The 21,453-nt window shown below is 34.0% G+C and overlaps 4 protein-coding genes across 4 annotated transcripts in view; 3 read left to right on the forward strand and 1 right to left on the reverse strand.

Moving 5' to 3' along the window:
- Nucleotides 1-2,274, reverse strand: part of LOC137021451 (testis-expressed protein 264 homolog) — a 66,084-nt gene extending 63,810 nt beyond the window's left edge. Inside the window, exon 1 of the mRNA XM_067387898.1 lies at nt 1,616-2,274. Coding sequence (XP_067243999.1) covers nt 1,616-1,873 — 258 coding nt within the window. The 5' untranslated portion in view covers nt 1,874-2,274. The remainder of the gene's footprint in view (nt 1-1,615) is intronic.
- A 1,866-nt stretch (nt 2,275-4,140) lies between these two features.
- gpx1a (glutathione peroxidase 1a) lies at nt 4,141-5,819 on the forward strand. Its single transcript, XM_067387169.1, has 2 exons — nt 4,141-4,459; nt 5,179-5,819. The coding sequence occupies exons 1-2, from the start codon at nt 4,235-4,237 to the stop codon at nt 5,527-5,529; spliced, it is 576 nt and encodes a 191-aa protein (XP_067243270.1). The 5' UTR covers nt 4,141-4,234; the 3' UTR covers nt 5,530-5,819.
- Nucleotides 5,820-9,363: 3,544 nt separating this feature from the next.
- Nucleotides 9,364-11,200, forward strand: brk1 (BRICK1 subunit of SCAR/WAVE actin nucleating complex). Its single transcript, XM_067387170.1, has 3 exons — nt 9,364-9,523; nt 10,247-10,329; nt 10,422-11,200. The coding sequence occupies exons 1-3, from the start codon at nt 9,406-9,408 to the stop codon at nt 10,446-10,448; spliced, it is 228 nt and encodes a 75-aa protein (XP_067243271.1). The 5' UTR covers nt 9,364-9,405; the 3' UTR covers nt 10,449-11,200.
- Nucleotides 11,201-13,728: 2,528 nt separating this feature from the next.
- setmar (SET domain and mariner transposase fusion gene) lies at nt 13,729-15,553 on the forward strand. The gene is made up of 2 exons (XM_067387171.1): nt 13,729-13,893; nt 14,125-15,553. The coding sequence occupies exons 1-2, from the start codon at nt 13,798-13,800 to the stop codon at nt 14,917-14,919; spliced, it is 891 nt and encodes a 296-aa protein (XP_067243272.1). The 5' UTR covers nt 13,729-13,797; the 3' UTR covers nt 14,920-15,553.
- The last annotated feature ends 5,900 nt before the right edge of the window (nt 15,554-21,453 follow it).

Consider the following 21,453-nt stretch of genomic DNA (forward strand, 5'->3'; position numbering starts at 1 on the left):
GGAACGGAGGAACACGGCGTCCGTGATTTCCAACAAGAATGTCAAATTTGGACTCATCTGACCATAGAACACTTTTCCACTGTGAAATAGTCCATTTTAAATGAGCCTTGGCCCACAGGACACGACGGTGCTTCGGGACCATGTTCACATATGGCTTCCTTTTTGCATGACAGAGATTTAGTTGGCATCTGCAGATGGCACGGCGGATTGTGTTTACTGACAGTGGTTTCTGAAAGTATTCCAGGGCTCAATTAGTAATGTCATTGACACAATCATGCTGATGAGTGATGCAGTGTCATCTGAGGGCATCCAATAAAGGTCTTCGGCCTTGTCCCTTATGCACAGAGATTTCTCCAGTTTCTCTGAATCTTTTGATGATGTTATGCACTGTAGATGATGAGATTTGCAAAGCCTTTGCAATTAGACGTTGAGGAACACTGTTTTTAAAGTATTCCACAATCTTTTTCCACATTCTTTCACAGATTGGAAAGAATCCATCTTTACTTCTGAGAGACTCTGCCTCTCTAAGACATCCCTTTTATATCTAATCATGTTACAGACCTGATATCAGTTAACTTAATTAGTTGCTAGATGTTCTCCCAGCTGAATCTTTTCAAGATTTCTTGCTTTTTTTGCTATTTTCTTGCTATTTGTTGCCCCCGTGTCAACTATTTTGAGACCTGTCGCAAGCATCAAATTTGCTCATTTTGTGCATAAAATTTTAAAATTTCTCAGTTTAAACATTTGTTATATTATCTATGTTCTACTGTGAATAAAATATTGGCTCATGTGATTTGAAAGTCTTTTAGTTTTCATTTTATTCAAATTTAAAAAACGTCTCAACTTTTCTGGAATTCCGGTTGTATCGGTGCAATATAATATGCATTATGGAAAAATATAGCCGAAATAACATAACGCAATTAACGTGCAGTATTTTCTCCTGAATGTAATGTGCTAACATTTTCAACATGGCTTTAATTCAAATGGGAATATATATTAGCGCTGTCAAATCGATTAATCATGATTAATCACATCTAATATAAAAGTTTGTGTGCATATGTGTGTGTGTGTGTGTGTGTGTGTAATATATATATATATATATATATATATATATATATATATATATATATATATATATATATATATATACACACACACAAACAAACTTTTATGTTAGATACTATTAACCGTGATTAATCGATTCAACATCACTAATATATATATATGCATCACTTATATATTGTGGATATAAGGGCATCTCAGTCATTTCCTGGCGGTACTGAGAATGAAACCCGCAACTTTCGGGTAACCAATCTGACTCTCTAACCATTAGGCCACAACTGCCCGTATAAAGCCTATGCACATTTCTAAATGGGAAAAAGTGAATCTTTATTTTTATATTTTTACTTTCTTGAATCAGTTACAACTGTAAATCAATCACTGATCCACCTGTCAAACTTAGTTTGGTCTTAACGCTGAAACATTACCATTAATAATTCCAGATATATTACAATAATGCTAATTCAGCAATATAACAAACAGTGTCTTACAGGCATAGCAATAAAAGGTCCCCAACAAGGTGCACTAGTGGCCTCATTAATACTAGTCTACTCACCTTCTTTGGATCATCATAGAAGATCCCAATGCATGAAAGGTTGGGTCCAATGCTGGAGCTCTCTTTGAACAGTGACCCACAGTTTTTATAAGGTCCCACTTTGTATTTATAGGCTATAGTGATGCTCTTGACCGGGGGTAAACCAGTCCTGATATGGATTTCAGTGGTCAGTCCAGAGTACAAAATATAACATACAGCTATGAGAAAAAGCACTAGAGAGATGAAGCCTATGAGACTCAAAATCTGCCATTCCCACATGTCAGCAGAATGCTGTATCGTGAGGTTAAAGTGTAATAATTACCGAGAGCTGCTTTTATCGAGAATAACAGACTCTCTGGTTCATTCAGTCAGCAAACCATCCGGGCTATGTGGGTTTTACTGAGCGACTGCATTTGTTAACGGTGAAATGGACTCAGATTAGAGGATTTGTGACTAGAAATCAAAACTTAGTTGAAGATGGCACACGAGACACTCCAAAACGCAGATTCACTTCCTTAAACACAGAACAGGTCGCGCTCGAGCTTCCTGGACGCAACCATTCGCTTGTTATACGGGTGGGAGATATTTACTACAGCTTAAATTAAAGCGAGTGTCGTGTTTATTTCCTAAACATTTGTAATTCACTTTTTTATATCTGACATTCATAATTTAATACAGAAAGGTTTTCGAAATGGTTCAAGGGTTTCACATAATATGTACACAGATGGGTTGAACTGGGCAACATAATTTTAAAAAACTGAACACGCAAATTAGACAGCTGATAAATCTGTAGGCTACCTTTATGAACTATTGGTAATTTAATTAACGTTCGGGCTGTCCTTTGTTTATATTATGCGCTTTTAATAATGCAAAGAGAATAAATATGGACTAGATGCTTCATTCGTGAATGAATCGGATAATTTTAATGAACGGATCGAATCGGTTCACTAAACTGAATTATTGATTCACTCGAACTGAATCGATCTCAACGGTCTCGAGTTGAATCGACAACCTTTTCACCAACTCCTAAGGAATCGATGAATCATTAAGCTGATATTGAGTGTACATTTTGTATGACTGAGGAAAAGTAATATATTGCTTTAAAAGGTTAGTTCGCCCAAAAATGAAAATTCTGTCATTTATTACTTACCCTCATGTCGTTCCACACCCGTAAGACCTTCGTTAACCTTCGGAACACAAATTAAGATATTTTAGTTGAAATCCGATGGCTCAGTGAGGCCTTCATCCGCAATGACATTTCCTCTCTCAAGATCCTTAAAGGTGCTCAAAACATATTTAAATCAGTTCACATGAGTACAGTGGCTCAATATTAATATTATAATGCGACGAGAATATTTATGGTATGCCAAAAAAACAAAATAACGACTTATAAAGTGATAGCCGATTTCAAAACACTGCTTCAGGAAGATTCAGAGCACAAATGAATCAGTGTATCAAGTCTGCTGTTCGGAGCGCCTAAAGTCACATGAGATGCATCCCAATTCGCGTACTTGTGCACTATTCTATGACGTTTTTTAAGTATAAATAGTGCGAGTAGTGCGTTCACACAGAAAATTCCAAAAAGAAAAAGTGCACTTTAAATACCCGGATGATGCAGTTATTTAACGGAAAAAACGAAGTGTGGAATGTTGGACACTTCGTGCACTCAACTGTCGCAGCTTTAATTATGTAGTGGAGGGGAAGGGAGGATCGAACTCCGTTGTTAAATGACAAAATAACCTTATACAGAATTCACGCACTACATGGATGAGTGCATAGTGCACAAGTACATAGTGTATAAGTGCATAGTGTATAGTGCGTCATTTGGGACGCAACTAGTGTAACAAATCTGCTCTTTGGAGCGCCAAAGTCACGTGATTTCAGCCGTTGGCAGTTTGACACGCGATTCGAATCATGATTCGACACAAAAGATTGGCGCACCAAAAATATTCTCGTCACTTTATAATATTAATATTGAACCACTGTACTCATGTGAACTGATTTAAATATGTTTTTAGTACATTAATGGATCTTGAGAGAGGAAATGTCATTGCTGGCTATGGAGGTCTCACTGAGCCATCGGATTTCAACTAAAATATCTTAATTTGTGTTCCGAAGATTAACAAAGGTCTTATTGGTGTGGAACGACATGAGGGTAAGTAATTAATGACAGAATTTTTGGGTGAACTAACCCTTTAAGCTGATATTGAGTGTAGGCTACAGATTATGATGAGGAAGAGTAATATATTTTAATATGGAGTTGCTTTAATATACTAATATCCTATACAAACATACGTTAATAACCAACAATTTGAACTGCATTGGAAAATAAAAGGACTCTGATTCAAGAGGCTGACTCTGAAAGTTCAAAATAAAATGTGTATAGCCTATAATAACATGAAAAAAAATTAAACGAACTTTTGGAGGATATGATTATGCAGGGGTTGGAATATCGTCGTTTGACAAAAGATGGCGGTGTTTAACAGTGTTTACCTCCTGCTGCCCTGGCACGAGACTGCACTTCCTTGAACTGCATTTACGCAGTTCCCTCCCCTTCGACTCAAGGTTCAACTCAAGGTCTGTTGATAAAACAAAAAGCATTTTGCGCTTCTAACTACATAGTAAACTGCGTGTTCGAGCATGACAGGGACCATGAAGAAGTTTTATGATCTGTCTGCCAAGCTTTTGTCAGGGGACCTCCTGAATTTTTCGTCTCTCAAAGGGAAAGTTGTGCTTATTGAAAATGTGGCGTCGCTCTGAGGCACAACAGTCAGGGATTACACCCAGATGAACGAGCTCCACAGTCGATATGCTGATCAGGGGCTGGTTATTCTGGGCGCTCCCTGCAACCAGTTCGGACATCAGGTGAGACTTCCAACAGCGTTGGGTCATGCTTCAGTTAAACTTTTTTGTGTGTAGGCTACTTTCTGTGATGATTTGAAAGAGAAGTGCTTTAAAACACAAACAATAATTAAGGATAAATTCTATAATAAAATGTAAATGAAAAAAAAATATATATATATATACATATCAATATACCAACCTTGTATACTGTATACACACACATATATATATATATATATATATATATATATATATATATATATATATATATATATATTAGTATGTACACACACACACACACATACGTAACATTTTTGTATTAAAAAAAAAAAAAAAAAAAAAAAATATATATATATATATATATATATATATATATATATATATATATATACATATATATATACATATATATATACATATATATATATATATATATATATATATATATATATACACACACACACAATTTTAAGTATTTTTTAAAAACGTAATATATTCATTTTAATATATTTTGACTTTTAATATTAATTAAAAATTAATAAGAAATTATCAATTAAAGTTTTTATATTTTAATTTAAAATTATATATATATATATGTATGTATTTAATATATTTTTTAATTAAATTTTTTAATTTTTAAATAATTGTAATATATTTCACAATCTGACCTGATTTCTTGTTCATATGCCGTTATCTGATTTATTGCATAACTATATTGTGCAATTTTAATTGCTTAACAGGAGAACTGCAAGAATGATGAAATCCTGAAGTCTCTGAAGTACGTCCGTCCTGGAAATGGCTTCGAGCCCAAATTCCAGCTTCTGGAGAAGCTAGAAGTGAACGGTGAGAACGCCCACCCTCTGTTTGTGCTCCTGAAAGAGAAGCTGCCTCAGCCCAGTGATGACGCTGTGTCCCTGATGGGTGATCCCAAACTCATCATCTGGAGTCCCGTGAACCGGAATGACATCGCCTGGAACTTTGAGAAGTTCCTCATCGGCCCGGACGGAGAACCGTTCAAGCGCTACAGCAGAAGGTTCCTCACCAGCGACATTGAAGAAGATATCAAAGAGCTTCTCAAGAGGACGAAGTAAACCTGGCAGGTGGCCTTCTCATGTTTGGCCACGCTAGATAGTCCGTCCACTGCATATCACATGAAGCCATAAGATTGTTGTTTGATATAAGCCGACTGTGCAGACATGATTAAAGTGCAACTGTTTTTTAGACATTTTACTTAATGAAGATGCTTCCTAAAACCTTTCTGAGGGAAGTTTCTGATGTAGCTGTAAAGGTTTGTTATAATAGTTGTGTTTTATCCATGAATTGCACGGCTCAGGTTTTGTCTTTCAACTGTTAACTGAAAATAAAAATAAAATAAAAAATCCTATTGTTCCTTATTTCACAATTTACAAAACTGAAAAAAAAAAAACAGAAGCAGTTCATATGACAAACCTTAACCTCACATTTTCACTTCCACATTTTTCTCATTCTGTCACGTGTGAGATAATATTCCCCCTCGTGCCTCTTTTTTTTTTTACTTAGTGTTAAGAGTGTTATAATGACCAATGAATTATTCTCTAACTAAATAAAATTGGTTTTAATGATCAGCATAATACTGAATCCAGTTCAGATTGCAGTGTCAGCATGACTAAGCATAAACACTGAAAATGACCATCCACACGGTGCAACACTGAAATATTGTCATATCATGCTTACGTGGAATCTAGATATTCACCTAATCAGAATGATACTGTATTTTCACTTAGTATTATTTACAGTTTTTACAGACAAGATCTGCAGCGATTTTGATACAGTATATAGATATTATAAATAAAAATTTATAGAAATATTTCTACCATTCTAAACATATTTTTAATGCTAGTGACCCATTAGTATTTTATTTAGCATTGTAAGGATATAAACGTTATAACAAAAAATTAAAATGTAAATTAATAGTAATATTTCTACCATTCCGAACAAAAATATTTTATCACACATTTGTGTTATAAGTATACTGATATAACAGAAATTAAAAATAAAATAAAAATGAAAACAGTATTGATCAATAGTAACAAAAATAATATTTTTATTGCATATGCCCATTACCTATGAGTAATTTATTTAGTGTTATAAGTATATAAATAAAATTAAAATGACAATAAATTATATTTATTATACATAAAATATAATTTTTTTTTTTACATTTTACAAAAATACAAAATATTAACAATAAAAGATTTTTTTTTATTAAAACTGTATAGATCGATGCATCCTCTAGAATGTACGGAAGAGGATTAGGGCCAAGCAATAATAAAAAAATAAAACCATTTTGAGATTAAAGTTGTTAAATTTTGAGAAAAAAATCGTTAAATTTCGAGAAAAAAGTCTAAATAAAATGTTGAGAATAAACTCATTAAATTACGAGAAAAAAATCGTTAAATTTCAAGAAAAAGGTTGAGATAAAATGTTGAGAATAAACTCATTTAATTACGAGAAAAAACTCGTTAAATTTCAAGAAAAAAGTTGAGATAAAATGTTGAGAATAAAGACATTAAATTACGAGATAAAAGTTGTTAAATTATGAGAAAAAAAGTCGTTAAATTTCGAGAAAAAAGTCGTTAAATTTCGAGAACAAATTCACGTAATTTAACGAATTTCTTCTCATAATTTAACTAATTTGTCCTGGTAATTTAACGACTTTTTCTCATATTTTAACGAATTTGTTCTCATAATTTAACGACTTTTTTCTCATAATTGAATGAGTTTATTCTCAACATTTTATCTCGAGTTTTTTCTGGAAATTTAACAACTTTAATCTCGAGATGGTTTTATTTATTTATTATTGCTTGGCCCTAATCCTCTTCCGTAATAATGGAATCATCCTTTTAAAAAAAAAATTAAATAAAAAAAAAATATTGATTCTAGTGCAGAAATAAATTAATCTAAAGAAGGAGTAAATGAGAAAGACATGCATATGCTGTATTTCTATGAACTCTGTGCTATACAAATATACATTATGAAATGCATAAAACTTTCTGAGTACCCAAAACATGTTTAAAGCACATATTTTCTTTTGAAAATGATCCATTTCCCTCCAAACTGAAAAAGTATAACATACAAATACTTGAGGGCATCAAACTATGCTGATAACTGTAAGTCCAGCTCCAAAGAACTAACATCACAGTCAGCAGTGAAGTCATTGTCCCGCTCAATCTCAAGAATCGTGTCCAGCAAGAAAGAATATTCCTCTGTACTATCGTGAGCCCAGCGGTCTGTACTTCCTTCTTCCATATCACTATTTGCACTTTCTTCTTGGTTAAATGAGGATTCTGGGTTTTTACACTGCAAGGATCTACTGCAGACGCGGTTCAGCTCGTTTTCAAACTCCAGCTTTGCAACGAGATCCTCCAAGGTCTGTATGTCTGAAAATAGAGGAGGGAATTATTCATAAGAGTTGGCATGATTGGCAAGTGTCACACTTGATGTAAAAACATCACATCACTGACCAAGGAGCCCATGTAGATCTTGCAGTATTGCAGACCGTGTGCAGCATAAAAAGTCTTCCTTCCTATTTATAGAAAACGGCCTAATTATTAGTGGCAGACATATAATCAGGACAACCGCAGCACATTTATCAGTGATAAAACAGCATATGCACCTCAAACACATGCAGTCTGGCCTCTCTGTCCAGTGGTCAAATACATATGTGTCATTCTGTGATATTCTAACCAGGCTGTAGTTATGAGAAGAGACACTGTTTGGAGACGATGACGAGTCCTCTTCTGCTGCCTGATCCAACGCTGCCGCAAGGCCTCGTCTACATTTTCTCAGCTTGGTTGACATTTCTCTGGTGATTTAAAACATAACAATCACAATATGTTACACAATAAAAGCATACAGTTCACAAAAATGCACCATGAAAAGGTGCTCTATTAACAAGTGGCACCTTATTAATGAGCTCTAGATCTACACAATACAGGTCAAAGCGCCATAATACTTTCATATAAGCTAAAACAATGCCATAATATTAATACTATTAAGCTACATGTCCAAAATCATGGTATTATCATGATAGCATTTGACATGTTTTTGGAAATGTAATAGGCTATATGAACATAATAATCACTATTATACGGGTGCAAGTCCTGTTATTGCTAAGTAAGATGCGTTCCTGGGTCAACATATTTTGTTGATCCTGGAACAACATTCTAGTCTGAAAATGTAGTCTTAACCATATTCCTACCCCTAAACCTAACCCTACCCATAAGTTATCTCAAAAATCAGAGGGAAATGATAGATGTAGAAGCACCAATTCATGGTTTTAAGCCTAAACTTGACATAATCTGTAGGCTTGTGCCTCAAATCTGATTGTTTGATTTGAATGTTGTTCCAGGATCAACAAAAATGTTGACCCAGGAACATGTTGAACTCAGCAATATCAGATTATGCTATGTGGCACAATGAAAATAACCATTGCTAAAAAGGTCACACATTAGTAGACAGTAACATCGGTCGAAAATCTTTATATAAATAAGGCTTATACATAATTATATTGGTGTTATTGTAATAGTTATTAACCTGCTCTGAATAGGAAGTTTTTGTCCAGATAGATTTTGCTGTTTAGTGGGCTGAAGGCTGATTCGTTATGAATATTGAAGCGCCTGAGGACTTGAATGTCTGTTAATAACGTGCATCAGAATGTTATTGTTTGTGTATTGTTTTTTTTTTATTATTATTCCGTTTATTTTACGTTTATTCCGTTCGCACGCGCTGGCTGCATTTTTTAGAAAATCACGCAATAATAATATAAAGGCCAAACGATAGAAAATTACAGATGGAGATTTAAGTCAAGCCAGAAAACAAGTTCTTTTCGCCGCAATATCCAGAATGAACTCTTTGTTTGTCCATGAGGGGGCGCTGCTGCTCCTTCCTCTCACACACAGACAGCGGCTAATGCTAACTAGCTCACGATGGCCGGACAGGAGGATCCAGTGCAAAGGGAAATTCACCAAGACTGGGCGAACCGTGAATATATCGAAGTGATCACCAGCAGCATTAAGAAAATAGCCGATTTCCTCAATTCCTTCGGTAAGATGGAGAAGCTGTGGCGTGTCGTTTAATTTTACTTAATTTATTACGCCATTTCTTTACGCTAGCATGCTAATCTAGAGCAGTGGGTCATCCAACTGCTTTATGTGTAGAAAATATGTTGGTTAATTCAGTTGTTTTGTGTTGAATGTCGTTTAGAAACAAGTATTATCATAATAAATGAGTATATATTTTGAATAACTTACATGGTATATTAGACATAGTGTAATGACCAGGAAAAACATGTAGGGCGTTGGGTTGGTTTGATGTAGGTCTTGTCGTCCATGTTTCAAATTTGTATTTTTTATATTAAATACTGTGTTTAAATGATGATTTAGCTTATTGATATACATAAATATACATCTCTCAATGACTGTATACACATTTAAAATCTTTATAATTTTGTGGTATGATGAGGGCCAAACACGGATAGCTTAATTCAGAGACATTGGTTTGTTTTGATAAACCATCCCCATTTTAAGTGCCATTACCGTGTGTAATATCAATAAAATGAACCACTTATTTAACAAAAAAGTTATTTTTTAAATATATTCTTATTTATGTTGCTATACAGAAAATATATTCTATTTTGTAATTTCTATTAATAGTAATAATTGAAAACTTTTATTTTTGCTGATTATTGGTGTAGATGTTTTGTGTCACAGGAAATTATTGCTGTTCTCATATGTTTCCTAATACTGAAATGTCTCTTTTTCTTTTCAGATATGTCCTGCAGGTCCCGTTTAGCCACTTTGAATGAGAAGCTCACTGCTTTGGAGAGGAGGATTGAGTACATTGAAGCCAGAGTATGTTTTTATGATTTTAGAAAGTCAAAAACCCTCTTGTTTTAAATTCATTGAAATAAACCCCTGATTTGTTTTCCGTTTTGTCTCTTAAGGTCACAAAAGGGGAAACCTTGACTTAAACATCGTCCTGGGTCGACGCCGAGGTCAAGATGATGGCTACGAACACTCACCTCCTGTCTTTATCATTTACTTTAATTATTCAAACTAAATTTCTATTGGTTGGCTGTTGTAGATCAGTTAATTTCTGTATGGGACCATTGTGATGATGTCTATGCTAAAACAGATATTCGTTCTTCCTCATTTCATGCCTGATTATGGCTGAGGTTATACTGTATCTGGTCCTCCATTTTTAATTTTTTTTTTTTTTTTTGATCTGTCAGGCGACCCGTTACTGTCTATGTGGTGCTTGTTCATGCAAACAGCCCAATGTTGTATTTCGTTTGGTTCTGACCTGCTATTAAACAACTGTTGAACTAACTTTGACACTCCATGCAAAATATATTAACGGTCATGCAAATATAGATTGAAATAACCATGGATAAACAAACATTATGCCTTGTTTTTATTATTGATAACTAATTATTTTTTTAGTTTTGATTTACCCTTGTGTGTTTTACCAGAGTCTATTCTGTTCTTGTTAAGGATTACAAAAGGATGTGTTTAAAATACATTGCTGCCTGCTGTACATTTATCATGCAGCAAACATCATGAGAAATGCCAGTTAGAGGTGGGAGTGGATGGAAAGCACTAAAGTGCCAATCAGACTGTTTTAAAGTGTTTAGTGCTTCTCTCTAGCTACACAGTTTTATGTCTAAGTGTCTGTTATGATGTTTTTGTGGTTAAACATTGAATAAAAACTCAGTTAAATGGTCGTGCTTGTTCATTTTAATAATTAGTAACATTAATATCAACATACCGATTAAACATTAACATGAGTGGGACAAATTAAATAGCATTATGTCTATTGCCATTGCTAAAAAGTTTCTAAACTTAAAATCCATATATATATATATATTTGTGTGTGTGTGTGTGTGTGTATGGTTTTTCAGTTAAGAAACTTTTTAACAATTACAAAAGCATATAGCCCAGGTTTGTAAAAGATTTTTGGGTCAGCACACCCTAATAGCTTCAACAATTGATTGGTTCATTGTATTCTAAACTTAATTGGCAATCAGAGCCCAGTTTATGTCAGATAGCTGCTAATGGTGGAGTTTTTTTTCTTTGTATAAACGGTTTATGTAATAAAATATGTTTTTGTAGTTTGTGTTGTCCCTTATCAGTGCAAAATTATCACAAATTAAAAAAGATTCATGCCAATATTGTCCGAAAACCCCACTTTTCTAGGGCATTTCCAAACTTTTGGAAGGCAGTGTATGTATACAGTTGTGCTCAAAATTATTCATACCCTTGGTAAATATGACCAAAGGCTGTGAAAATAAATCTGCATTGTTAATACTTTTGATCTTTTATGTAAAAATTATGTACCTATAATGCCTGATGAGTTTGGAGATCAGACAAGAGATCAGAGATCATTCCTTCATGCAGAATCTCTCCAGATCCCTCAGATTCCCAGTTGGTGCTTCTTCTCTTCAGTTCACTCTACTCATTTTCTTTAGGGTTCAGGTCAGGGGACTGGGATGGCTATGGCAGAAGCTTGGTTTTGTGTTCAGTGACCCATTTTTGTGTTGAATTTGATGTTTGTTTTGGATCATTGTCCTGATGGAAGATCCAACCATGGCCCATTATTGGATTTCTAGCAGAAGTGGTCAGGTTTGGATTTTTTATCTGTTGGTATTTGATAGAATCCATTATTCCATGTATCTAATTATGATGTCCAGGACCTTCAGCAGAAAAATAGGCCCACAATATCAGATCCAGCAGTATATTTCTTTGTACACATAGGGTACTTTTTACCCCTGTGTGCACCAAACCCATCTTAATTGTTTGCTGCTTCTTTTTTTTTGTTTCATCTGACTATATAACCCATCCCGTTTGAAGTTCCAGTAGTGTCAGTTACTTTTCAAATGTTCTATGGTCAGATGAAGCAAAAACTGGCAGTGACTGGGCCATGGTTGGATCTTCCATCAATGATCCAAAACAAACATCAAAACCAACACAACAATTGGTTAATGAACACAAAACCAAGCTTCTGCCATGGCCATCCCAGTCCCCTGACCTGAACCCTAAAGAAAATGAGTAGAGTGAACTGAAGAGAAGAAGCACCAACATGGAGCTGGGAATCTGAAGGATCTGGAGAGATTCTGCATGAAGGAATGATCTCTGATCTCTCCTCAGGTGTTCTCCAAACTCATCAGGCATTATAGGTGAAGAATCACAGCTGGTATCTTGGGAAAAGGAGGTTGCAAAAAGTATTGAATAAAAGGATATGATTAATTGTGAGCAGTGTGTATTATGAGAAAAACATTTCTCTATTAATGAGATTTCCCCCCATTTAAAATTATTATTCTCCAATGAAAGGTTGGATTTTTGTAGATTTTTTACATAAAAGATCAAAAGTATTAACAATGCAGATTTATTTTCACAGCCTTCTTTGGTCATATTTACCAAGGGTATGAATAATTTTGAGCACAACTGTATATATACACTGCCCTCCAAAAGTTTGGAAATGCCCTAGAAAAGTGGGGTTTTGGACAATATTGGCATGAATCATTTTTAATTTGTGATAATTTTGCACTGATAAGGGACAACACAAACCACGAAAACATATTTTATTACATAAACAGTTTATACATAGATAAAACTTAATTTTTGATTCATCAAAATATCCACCATTAGCAGCTATCTGACATAAAATGGGTTCTGATTGGTTCATTGTATTCTAAACTTAATTGGCAATCAACTGTTGAAGCTATTAAGGTGTGCTGACCCAAAAATCTTTTACAAACCTGGGCCAAGTTTAAACCAGTAACCAGGCATCACAGCTGGCAAAGGGGCAAGTCTGACTTTGACATGTATATATTGCCATTATTATGTATTATATAGGCCTATATATATATATATATATATATATATATATATATATATATATATATATATATATATATATATATATAAATAAATTAGAATTTGTTTTTTTTAAAGGGCTACAACTGCATTTAACAGCATTTCACTCTCTAAAATGTATAGCATAACATAATTCTAAATCAGATTCAGCCTCAGGCTTGTGTTTGTGATTGTATATAAAGTTGTAAAAGTAACATGCATGAACTTCATAATACATATAATCAATAACATCATTAAAAACTCTCAATGATAAAAACATAAATTCTCCCGCCTCTACACTAGAGGGTAAAAAAAAATAATGCACGATTAGACTTTTATATTGCATCAACACCGAGCTTTTATGCGTGTCTAGTAGCATTTCCGGTTCCGTTTCTCGACCAGCTCCAAGTTGATAATGTTCTCTTTCACACCAGAATCAGACGTAAATGTTCAAAAAAAGACATAATGCGATCATACAGCCGCGATTTGTGTGGGGGAATCGAGAATGTTCCTGTTTTGATTGAGAACAGTGTCCCTAAAGAGGCTTTTTCAGACTTTCAGGTAATTAATGTTTTTACTCGTCGTCTTACAGTACAGTCTTTATAGGTATATTGACATTTTCATCATTTTGCAGTGTAATCGTGGTTTCAAAAATAAGTTGATTTTAATGACAAAAAAAAAATAAAAATGCATGAATAGTTCTGTCACATCGCCACTAGATGCCAGCACTTTCATGTACTTTCACACTGATTTCTTGCTCACGTTAAATCTTAATCTGAGTCAATCCTTTAGTATGTGCCAGAGAATGTACAAGGACCAGGCTGTGACCTTGACCCTAGTGCGGTGACCCTCCCCGGCTGCTCATGTCGTGCCCGTTCCTGCCTGCCCGACAGCTGCCCCTGCTTGAGGTTCGGCCAGACGTATGACAGCGAGGGACGTCTGTACCAACAGCAAGAGGACGGCGGCTACAGCAGGCCTGTTTTCGAGTGCAATGCCCTATGTGCCTGCAGCGACTCCTGTCAGAATCGTGTCGTTCAAAAGGGCGTCGATGTGCGCCTGGGTGTTTTCAGCACCGAGGACAGGGGTTTGGGGGTGGAGGCTCTCGAGCGCCTCCCATGTGGCCGATTCGTATGTGAGTACGCCGGGGAAATAATCGGGCCTCACGAGGCCCGTCGCCGCCAGCTCTCCCAGACTCCCCTAGATATGAACTACATCATCGCTGTTCAAGAGCACAGCGGAGGGGACAGGATTACCCAGACATTCGTGGACCCTGTCGCTGTAGGCAATGTGGGGAGGTTCATCAACCACTCCTGCCAGCCCAACCTGCTCATGGTGCCAGTCCGAGTGCACTCACTGCTGCCCAGACTCGCTCTGTTTGCGAATCGAGACATAGAAAGGTATGAAGAGCTGACTTTTGACTATGCAGGTGGACAGAACAGCAACAAAGACACACTGAAATGGGATAACGCGCCAAGCGGGACTGACACAGGGGCTGATGGTGATAAAACACCACAGAAAAAAGTCTGTCATTGTGGGGCTTCAAACTGCTCAGGATTTTTACCATTAGATATGTCTGTTCTCCATTAAAATCAGTGTTTAAACTAAACTTAGAATGTGTACTAATGACTTGGGATTAGAAATGTATGTTTAGAGCAATTTTGGCCCTCAAGGTCCAATTTATTAATACTGACCTTGATGAACTTGTTCAGATGTGTTTGATTGGAGCTAAACTCTGCAGGAAAGTGGATTTCGAGGGCAAGAGTTAAGAACCCTTGGTTTAGAGGTTAATTTAATGTTTAAAACTTGAAGTTAAATTCAAATTTTTTATGATTTTGTGAAAGTGTTGAATTTGGGGCAAATATTTTCTGCTCTGAGTAACATATGCATGAAAAGATTTATGTGTACTTGATTGTTAGAAAGACCTGTTTGGGTGTACATTTGAGCACTTAGACACTTTATAATAAGGTTCAGTTAGTTTACTTTAGTTTAAGACACATTTCACAGGCAAGGCTTAAGCCGAGTCTCAGACTAAAATGCATATTTGAGCTGTCTGAACTGAAAAGCAACTTGCTCTGACTTATCTTAAAATATGTCGGTGCCATTGTGTTGCCTCAAGATGCACATCAGTAATGTTTTTTTTTTTTTCTAAGGCACGTATATAAAAGCTACTTAAATGTCCTAATTAAACTAAGCCCAATTAATTCTGGCTTAATCTAAGCCCTGTCTGTGAAACCAGGCCTTAATGTGATTTAAAAAAAAAAAATAATAAAAAAAAAAAAAAAAAAATATATATATATATATATATATATATATATATATATATATATATATATATATATATATATATATATATATATATATATAATATTTGGTTCATGTTAATTATTCATTTGAACATTTTAAGTTTTTATTTTCTTAATTATTGCATTTATTTAAGTTCATGTTTTTTTACCAAACATAAATATGCATGTTAATATAGATTAATAAATACTGTAAAAAAATGTTTTCGATTGTTAGTTCATGAACAGTGTCATTTTTGGTAACTAAAACTATTAAAAACATTCTTGGTAATTGAAATAAAGCTGGAATTAAACAAAATATACATTTTAGATTGAAAAAAAAAAAAACATTTAAAAAAGATAAAGGAAAATTTGAAATGTAAGTTCTAAAATTACTAAAGTGGAAATAAATAATTTAAAGCTAAATAGAAATATTTAAAAACAACTAAAAACTAACAACAAAACAAGCACAAATCACTAAAACATAAACTAAATATACAAATAAAAGCTATTCCAAAATATGAATAAATACTATATTAGTATAAAAATATGATAAATGATACCATGATACCATATGATACCATGAACTAACAATGAACAATGCATTTATTAAACAGTCATGGTTTGTTCATGTTCGTTCACAGTGCATTACCATTGTTAACAAACACAACGTTTGATTTTAATAAATGTTGAAGTTAATATTAACTAAGATTAATTCATGCTGTAGAAGTATTGTTCAATGTTAGTTCATGTTAACTAAAGTAGTTAACAAATGAAACCTTATTGTAAGGTGTTGCCAATAATACTAAAATAACACTTCTAATGCATTGACTAATGTTCACAAATTGAATGTTATAAAGCATTATTACCCCAAACTTTATCACTTCTCTCAAAATGTACAACAGCAGCACCATAAAAGTCTCTTTTAAGAGCAGTCTGGGTTTCTCATCGTATCCTATTGGGTAATGAGCAATTAAAAAGGTCCCATCGGTGTCTTAATATAGTAACGACTGTTAGTCTCCTGTCACACACGGGTGGGAGCGACCCACTTCACTCTGACGCCACCCTTAAATCTGCCCCCTCTCCTCTCCATCTGCCCTATTTCCACTCCAGCCGCAATATTAATATCCACATCTGGGTTAATTAGCACAGAGACCAAAAACCAGAGCAAAGCGTGAGGCATTCTGGGTAGACGCAGATAGATTCCATCTTTATTTGTAACACTTTACTCATCAAGTATGTTTGAATACTTCGCCATTGGGATTGAAACTTAATGTTTCTTATTGAAATCTCAGTTGATAGATAGTTTCTGAGGATGTCCAAGTGCTCATTTATTTTGTCATAAATATGTTATTATAATTAAATATAATTTATTTGAACACATTTAGGATGTCAAGCTCAGAAAGGGACTTAAATATTAATATTACAAATACAAATAAATATTTTTAAATAATTAGCTTTTTTTTTTGCAAATTATTAACATTTAAATCTCTTTCTCAGTGTATGATGTCCTAGACATGTAAAACATTTTCTTAAGGATGTGAGCCAATGTTTGTTATTGTGTGGATCAAATATTAAACCCATATTGATGGACTACTTTTCTGATTAATGAGGAGGGCACACCGTGCCTAGTGGCTCTAGCCCTGTATTTATTGTGTAGTGATTGTGTTTTCTTTGCTCTTCGATCCACTGATAATGTGAGGATTGTGGCAAACTCTCCGAATCCTGTTTTTGTCTCATGAGTCATTGGGGTTTGGTGAGTGAGCCGACATTCCTGGGTCTCTATGGCAACAGGATGTGTGATATCGACTGGACGGTGCGTGTAGGCTGTAGTGTTTAGCAACGATTGTTGAGGAGTGAATCCGTAATTCTCTGCTCAGTTAGCAAGTGTCAGTTTTGCCACTTGAGGTTGTATACCAAGTGTTTGACTAACAAAGGAGGGCATGTCAAGGTGTCATTGGTGTTTTTTTCATGACAAGGTTTTCACCTCAGAAAGAGAAAGAGAGGGCTGCACTGATTGCAATCTCTGCACCGTTGAACGGGACAGTGTGGAGGGAACTTCCTTTAACCTCTGACCTCTGTGCTTGTCTTTTCTGTTTTTCAGATAAAAGAACAGTTGGAAAAAAGATCAAAGTAAACAAAACAATCAGTTAGCTAAAGAATTAAGATTTATTATACCATTATTGTTTGTTTATTATTATTTTGTGTTATTAGTGCTGTCAAAGGATTAATTGAGATTAATCCTGATTAATTGCATTTCAAAGTAAAACTTTGTTTACATAATATGTGTGTGTACTGTGTATAACTGTTATGTATATATATAAATACACACACATGTATGTATATATTTAAGAACAATTGTTATATTTATATATAATATCAATTAAATTAATATATATATACATGCAAATATTTCTTAAATATATACATGTATGTGTGTGTATTTAAATATCCATAATTATAGACAGTTTACACACATTATGTAAACAAACTTTTATTTGGATGTGATTAATCGCGATTAATTGTTTGACAGCACTAATTATTATTATTTCAGAACACATCTTAAACCTGTATTCATATCTAATTTACAATTAAAGATTACAATTTTAAGTAATTTAATAACATTTATATATGTATGTATTAGTGGTGGGCCGTTAACGGCGTTAACGTGCTGCGTTAACGCGAGACTCTTATCGGGCGATAAAAAAAATATCGCCGTTAATCTATTCTCAAAGTTGGGTTGGGAGCTGGGTCTATTCTACACAAGTTATGATGACTTTCACCTTGATATTTTAGCGCGGATGTATACCTAGCCGAACTGACCCTTCGCAAAGAACCACCAGCCCCCCTTAGTTACTGTTGCTTTGGTCGACAAGCCGTGGTGCTGTCAGGCCCGTCACGTCACACAGTGATAAATGCATCACGGAGCAGAGGACACTGACAAGACAAAGCAGGTAACTTATGATATTTAACAAAGTCCCAGCTTTAAAACTGTGTAGTTTTTTAAGAAATTCAAACAATAAAACCCGTTTTCTTTAATGTGTCGTGACCATGGTGGTGACAGATTGCTGTAGCGCCTCAGCTCAAGAGGCTCGTAAACTCATCATCTCTTATCAGGCCATTTATAGCATCAGATAAACATGAATGAACATGAGAATCAGTGTTGTTTCAAACGCGGTAAGATGTCAATATACAAAATATAACCTATACAAAAGTTTAACTCCACTGAGGTTAATCTTCTCTAGTCATTTGCTGCGTTCCAATTCGCCTACTTATACTACGCCCTAAAATATGTAACGTTACTCTTTCTGTGAACAAAAAGTACTTACTTTTGAGTGTGTAGCAAAAGAGTAGACAAGCTTTGGGACATACTATCACGTCATACAGTTGCGTCTTTGCTCTCTGTCGCATCCAGTCACAGTAAACTTCCCTGTCAATCATCTTACATCCTCCACATTTCATTTAGCTAATTTCCTACCGTATCGGAGAGAAATGCAGCACGTTGATCTGCAGTCGCGAGTCTTTCATGTGGAGAACTCTCCTCATATTAATGCATAAAGATGCATTTAAAAGTTAATGGCCAATCAGATCTTTATAAAAGTCCACATTGGTATTTGCAGATGAAAAATAACACATATAACACTAAATAAATATTTTCTATCAGTTTGAACTGATTATTAGTCACTCAAACAGCCTCTCAGCCTCTATCGTGCATATTCGTCATGTTTTGTAGTTTTTAACACTTTTTACTCGTGTTTGTAGTTCTGAACTGAATCCTCGTACAACGTGCTATGGGTTGTGGGCAATATTAGCCTTTATAGTGTGCACAGATCCACACTTCGAAAATCTACCGGAAATAGTAGACCATCCGGGGTCTTTTGGCATACTCTTTTCAACATACTATGCTTTGGCACACACTTATTTTAATCTCACATACTATTTAGGATGGATAGTATGGACATTGGGACGCAGGGACAATTTGGGTATCTCACATATTCTGAATGTCTTTGGCAGAATTCAAATGAGCCATTTTAATCTAGATTAATTCCAAAATTAATCTAGATTAATCTAGATTAAAAAAATTAATCTATGCCCACCTCTAGTATTTATATATACACACACAAATATTTGTTAGATTCGATTAATTGTGATTAAATGATTTGACTAATATATATGTATATTAGTGCTGTCAATCAATTAATCGTGATTAATCGCATTTAACATAAAATGTGTAAACATATGTTGTGTGTGTATATATATATATATAATATATATACACACACACACACACACAAAATTGTTATATGCAATTAATTGCGATTAATCGATTTGACAGCACGTATGTATAAAAGTGCTGTCAAATCGATTAATCGTAATTAATTGCATTTAACATAAACGTTTGTAAATATTTAACCAGTAAATATTTTATGTTTATGTATGGATATACTGTGTGTGTGTGTATATATATATATATATATATATATATATATATATATATATATATATATATATATATATATATATATATATATATATATATATATATATATATATATATATATAAAAATATATATATATATATATATATTATATATTTAAAAAAAATATATATATATATATTATATATTTAAAAATATATATATATATATATATTATATATTTAATATATATATATATATATTATATATTTAAAAATACAGATATATATTATATATTTAAAAATATATATATATTATATATTTAAAAATATATATATATATTATATATTTAAAAAAAAAAAAAAATATATATTTATATATATATATATATATATATGTGAGTTAATAATTATTCATTGATTGATTAACAAAAACAATTAATTTTTAAAGTTTTGATAGAGAGTTTAAAAATGTAATATATTGTGGTATAGGTAACTACAAACTCGTTTGACCTAGTCTCGATATTACTGAACTCGTGATCCAAAAAAGATGCATTTCTATTCATTGGCTGGCCTTTTTTTCTTTGGCTTGAGATCCTCTGGAGAAACTAGGGCAGTGTTTTATTAAACAAGTGTTTCCCTCAAGACTCGGTTAATGTCCATGTTGCAGCCGAGTTTAAAACAGTGTTGCCTTATATTTTTATATAGACCATTATCAGGAGAGTTTCACTGCAACATGAAAGAAAAAGAGAAATATTCCAGTGGCCCAGATAAGGATGTGACATCTAGAGCATTATAGTAATATCCACTGCTGTGATTTATGAGTATACACCATGTGCATAACATGGACAACACTGAGGCATCCTGGTGAAAATTCCTTTTAAAATATAACAATTTTTTTCATATAAATTGGCAAAAAAAAAAAAAAAAAATGCATTTACGCAACTCCCCATAACATACACTTGTGTAAATTACTCATATCTTTTAATGTGTGAACAATCAATAAAAATGCTTTTCCAGGGTCAGATCTCCAGGGCAAAATTATTCATCCTCCACATGATGCATCAAGAAACAGTTACAGTGTGACTATAAGCTCTTTATAGTTATAAAAAGTCATCCTTTCTTTATTATTAATTTTATTCCCATCTTAAATGCCTTTTGTGCTTGCAGAGCGAGGCAAGATCATGCAATACATTCTGAATGAAACTTCACAAGCTTCCAATCATCAAGTACCCATATTTTTGGTGTTAAAAGAAAATCAGTCTGTGCTCTTTTTGCTGTTCCTTCACTGTTTAACATTCTCTGATTCTTCGTTTGCAGAAGCGCACCGAGCCTAGTTTCCTCTCATCAGTCACGCCTGTCCTCCACGCTGCCATTAGTGACAGTCAAATTGCACAGTGCTTAATAGTGACTTAATGAAGCTGC

Source organism: Chanodichthys erythropterus, chromosome 6 (genome assembly GCF_024489055.1).
Source record: "Chanodichthys erythropterus isolate Z2021 chromosome 6, ASM2448905v1, whole genome shotgun sequence".
Classification (NCBI taxonomy): Eukaryota; Metazoa; Chordata; class Actinopteri; order Cypriniformes; family Xenocyprididae; genus Chanodichthys; species Chanodichthys erythropterus.

Excerpts from the sequence above, each read along its gene's own strand:
- brk1 (XM_067387170.1), top strand. The coding sequence starts at position 9,406 with ATGGCCGGACAGGAGGATCCAGTGCAAAGGGAAATTCACCAAGACTGG. Across the intron at positions 9,524-10,246 it reads CGATTTCCTCAATTCCTTCG|ATATGTCCTGCAGGTCCCGT; the intron begins GTAAGATGGAGA and ends TTTTCTTTTCAG. Across the intron at positions 10,330-10,421 it reads TTGAGTACATTGAAGCCAGA|GTCACAAAAGGGGAAACCTT; the intron begins GTATGTTTTTAT and ends TTGTCTCTTAAG.
- setmar (XM_067387171.1), top strand. The coding sequence starts at position 13,798 with ATGCGATCATACAGCCGCGATTTGTGTGGGGGAATCGAGAATGTTCCT. Across the intron at positions 13,894-14,124 it reads AGGCTTTTTCAGACTTTCAG|TATGTGCCAGAGAATGTACA; the intron begins GTAATTAATGTT and ends TCAATCCTTTAG.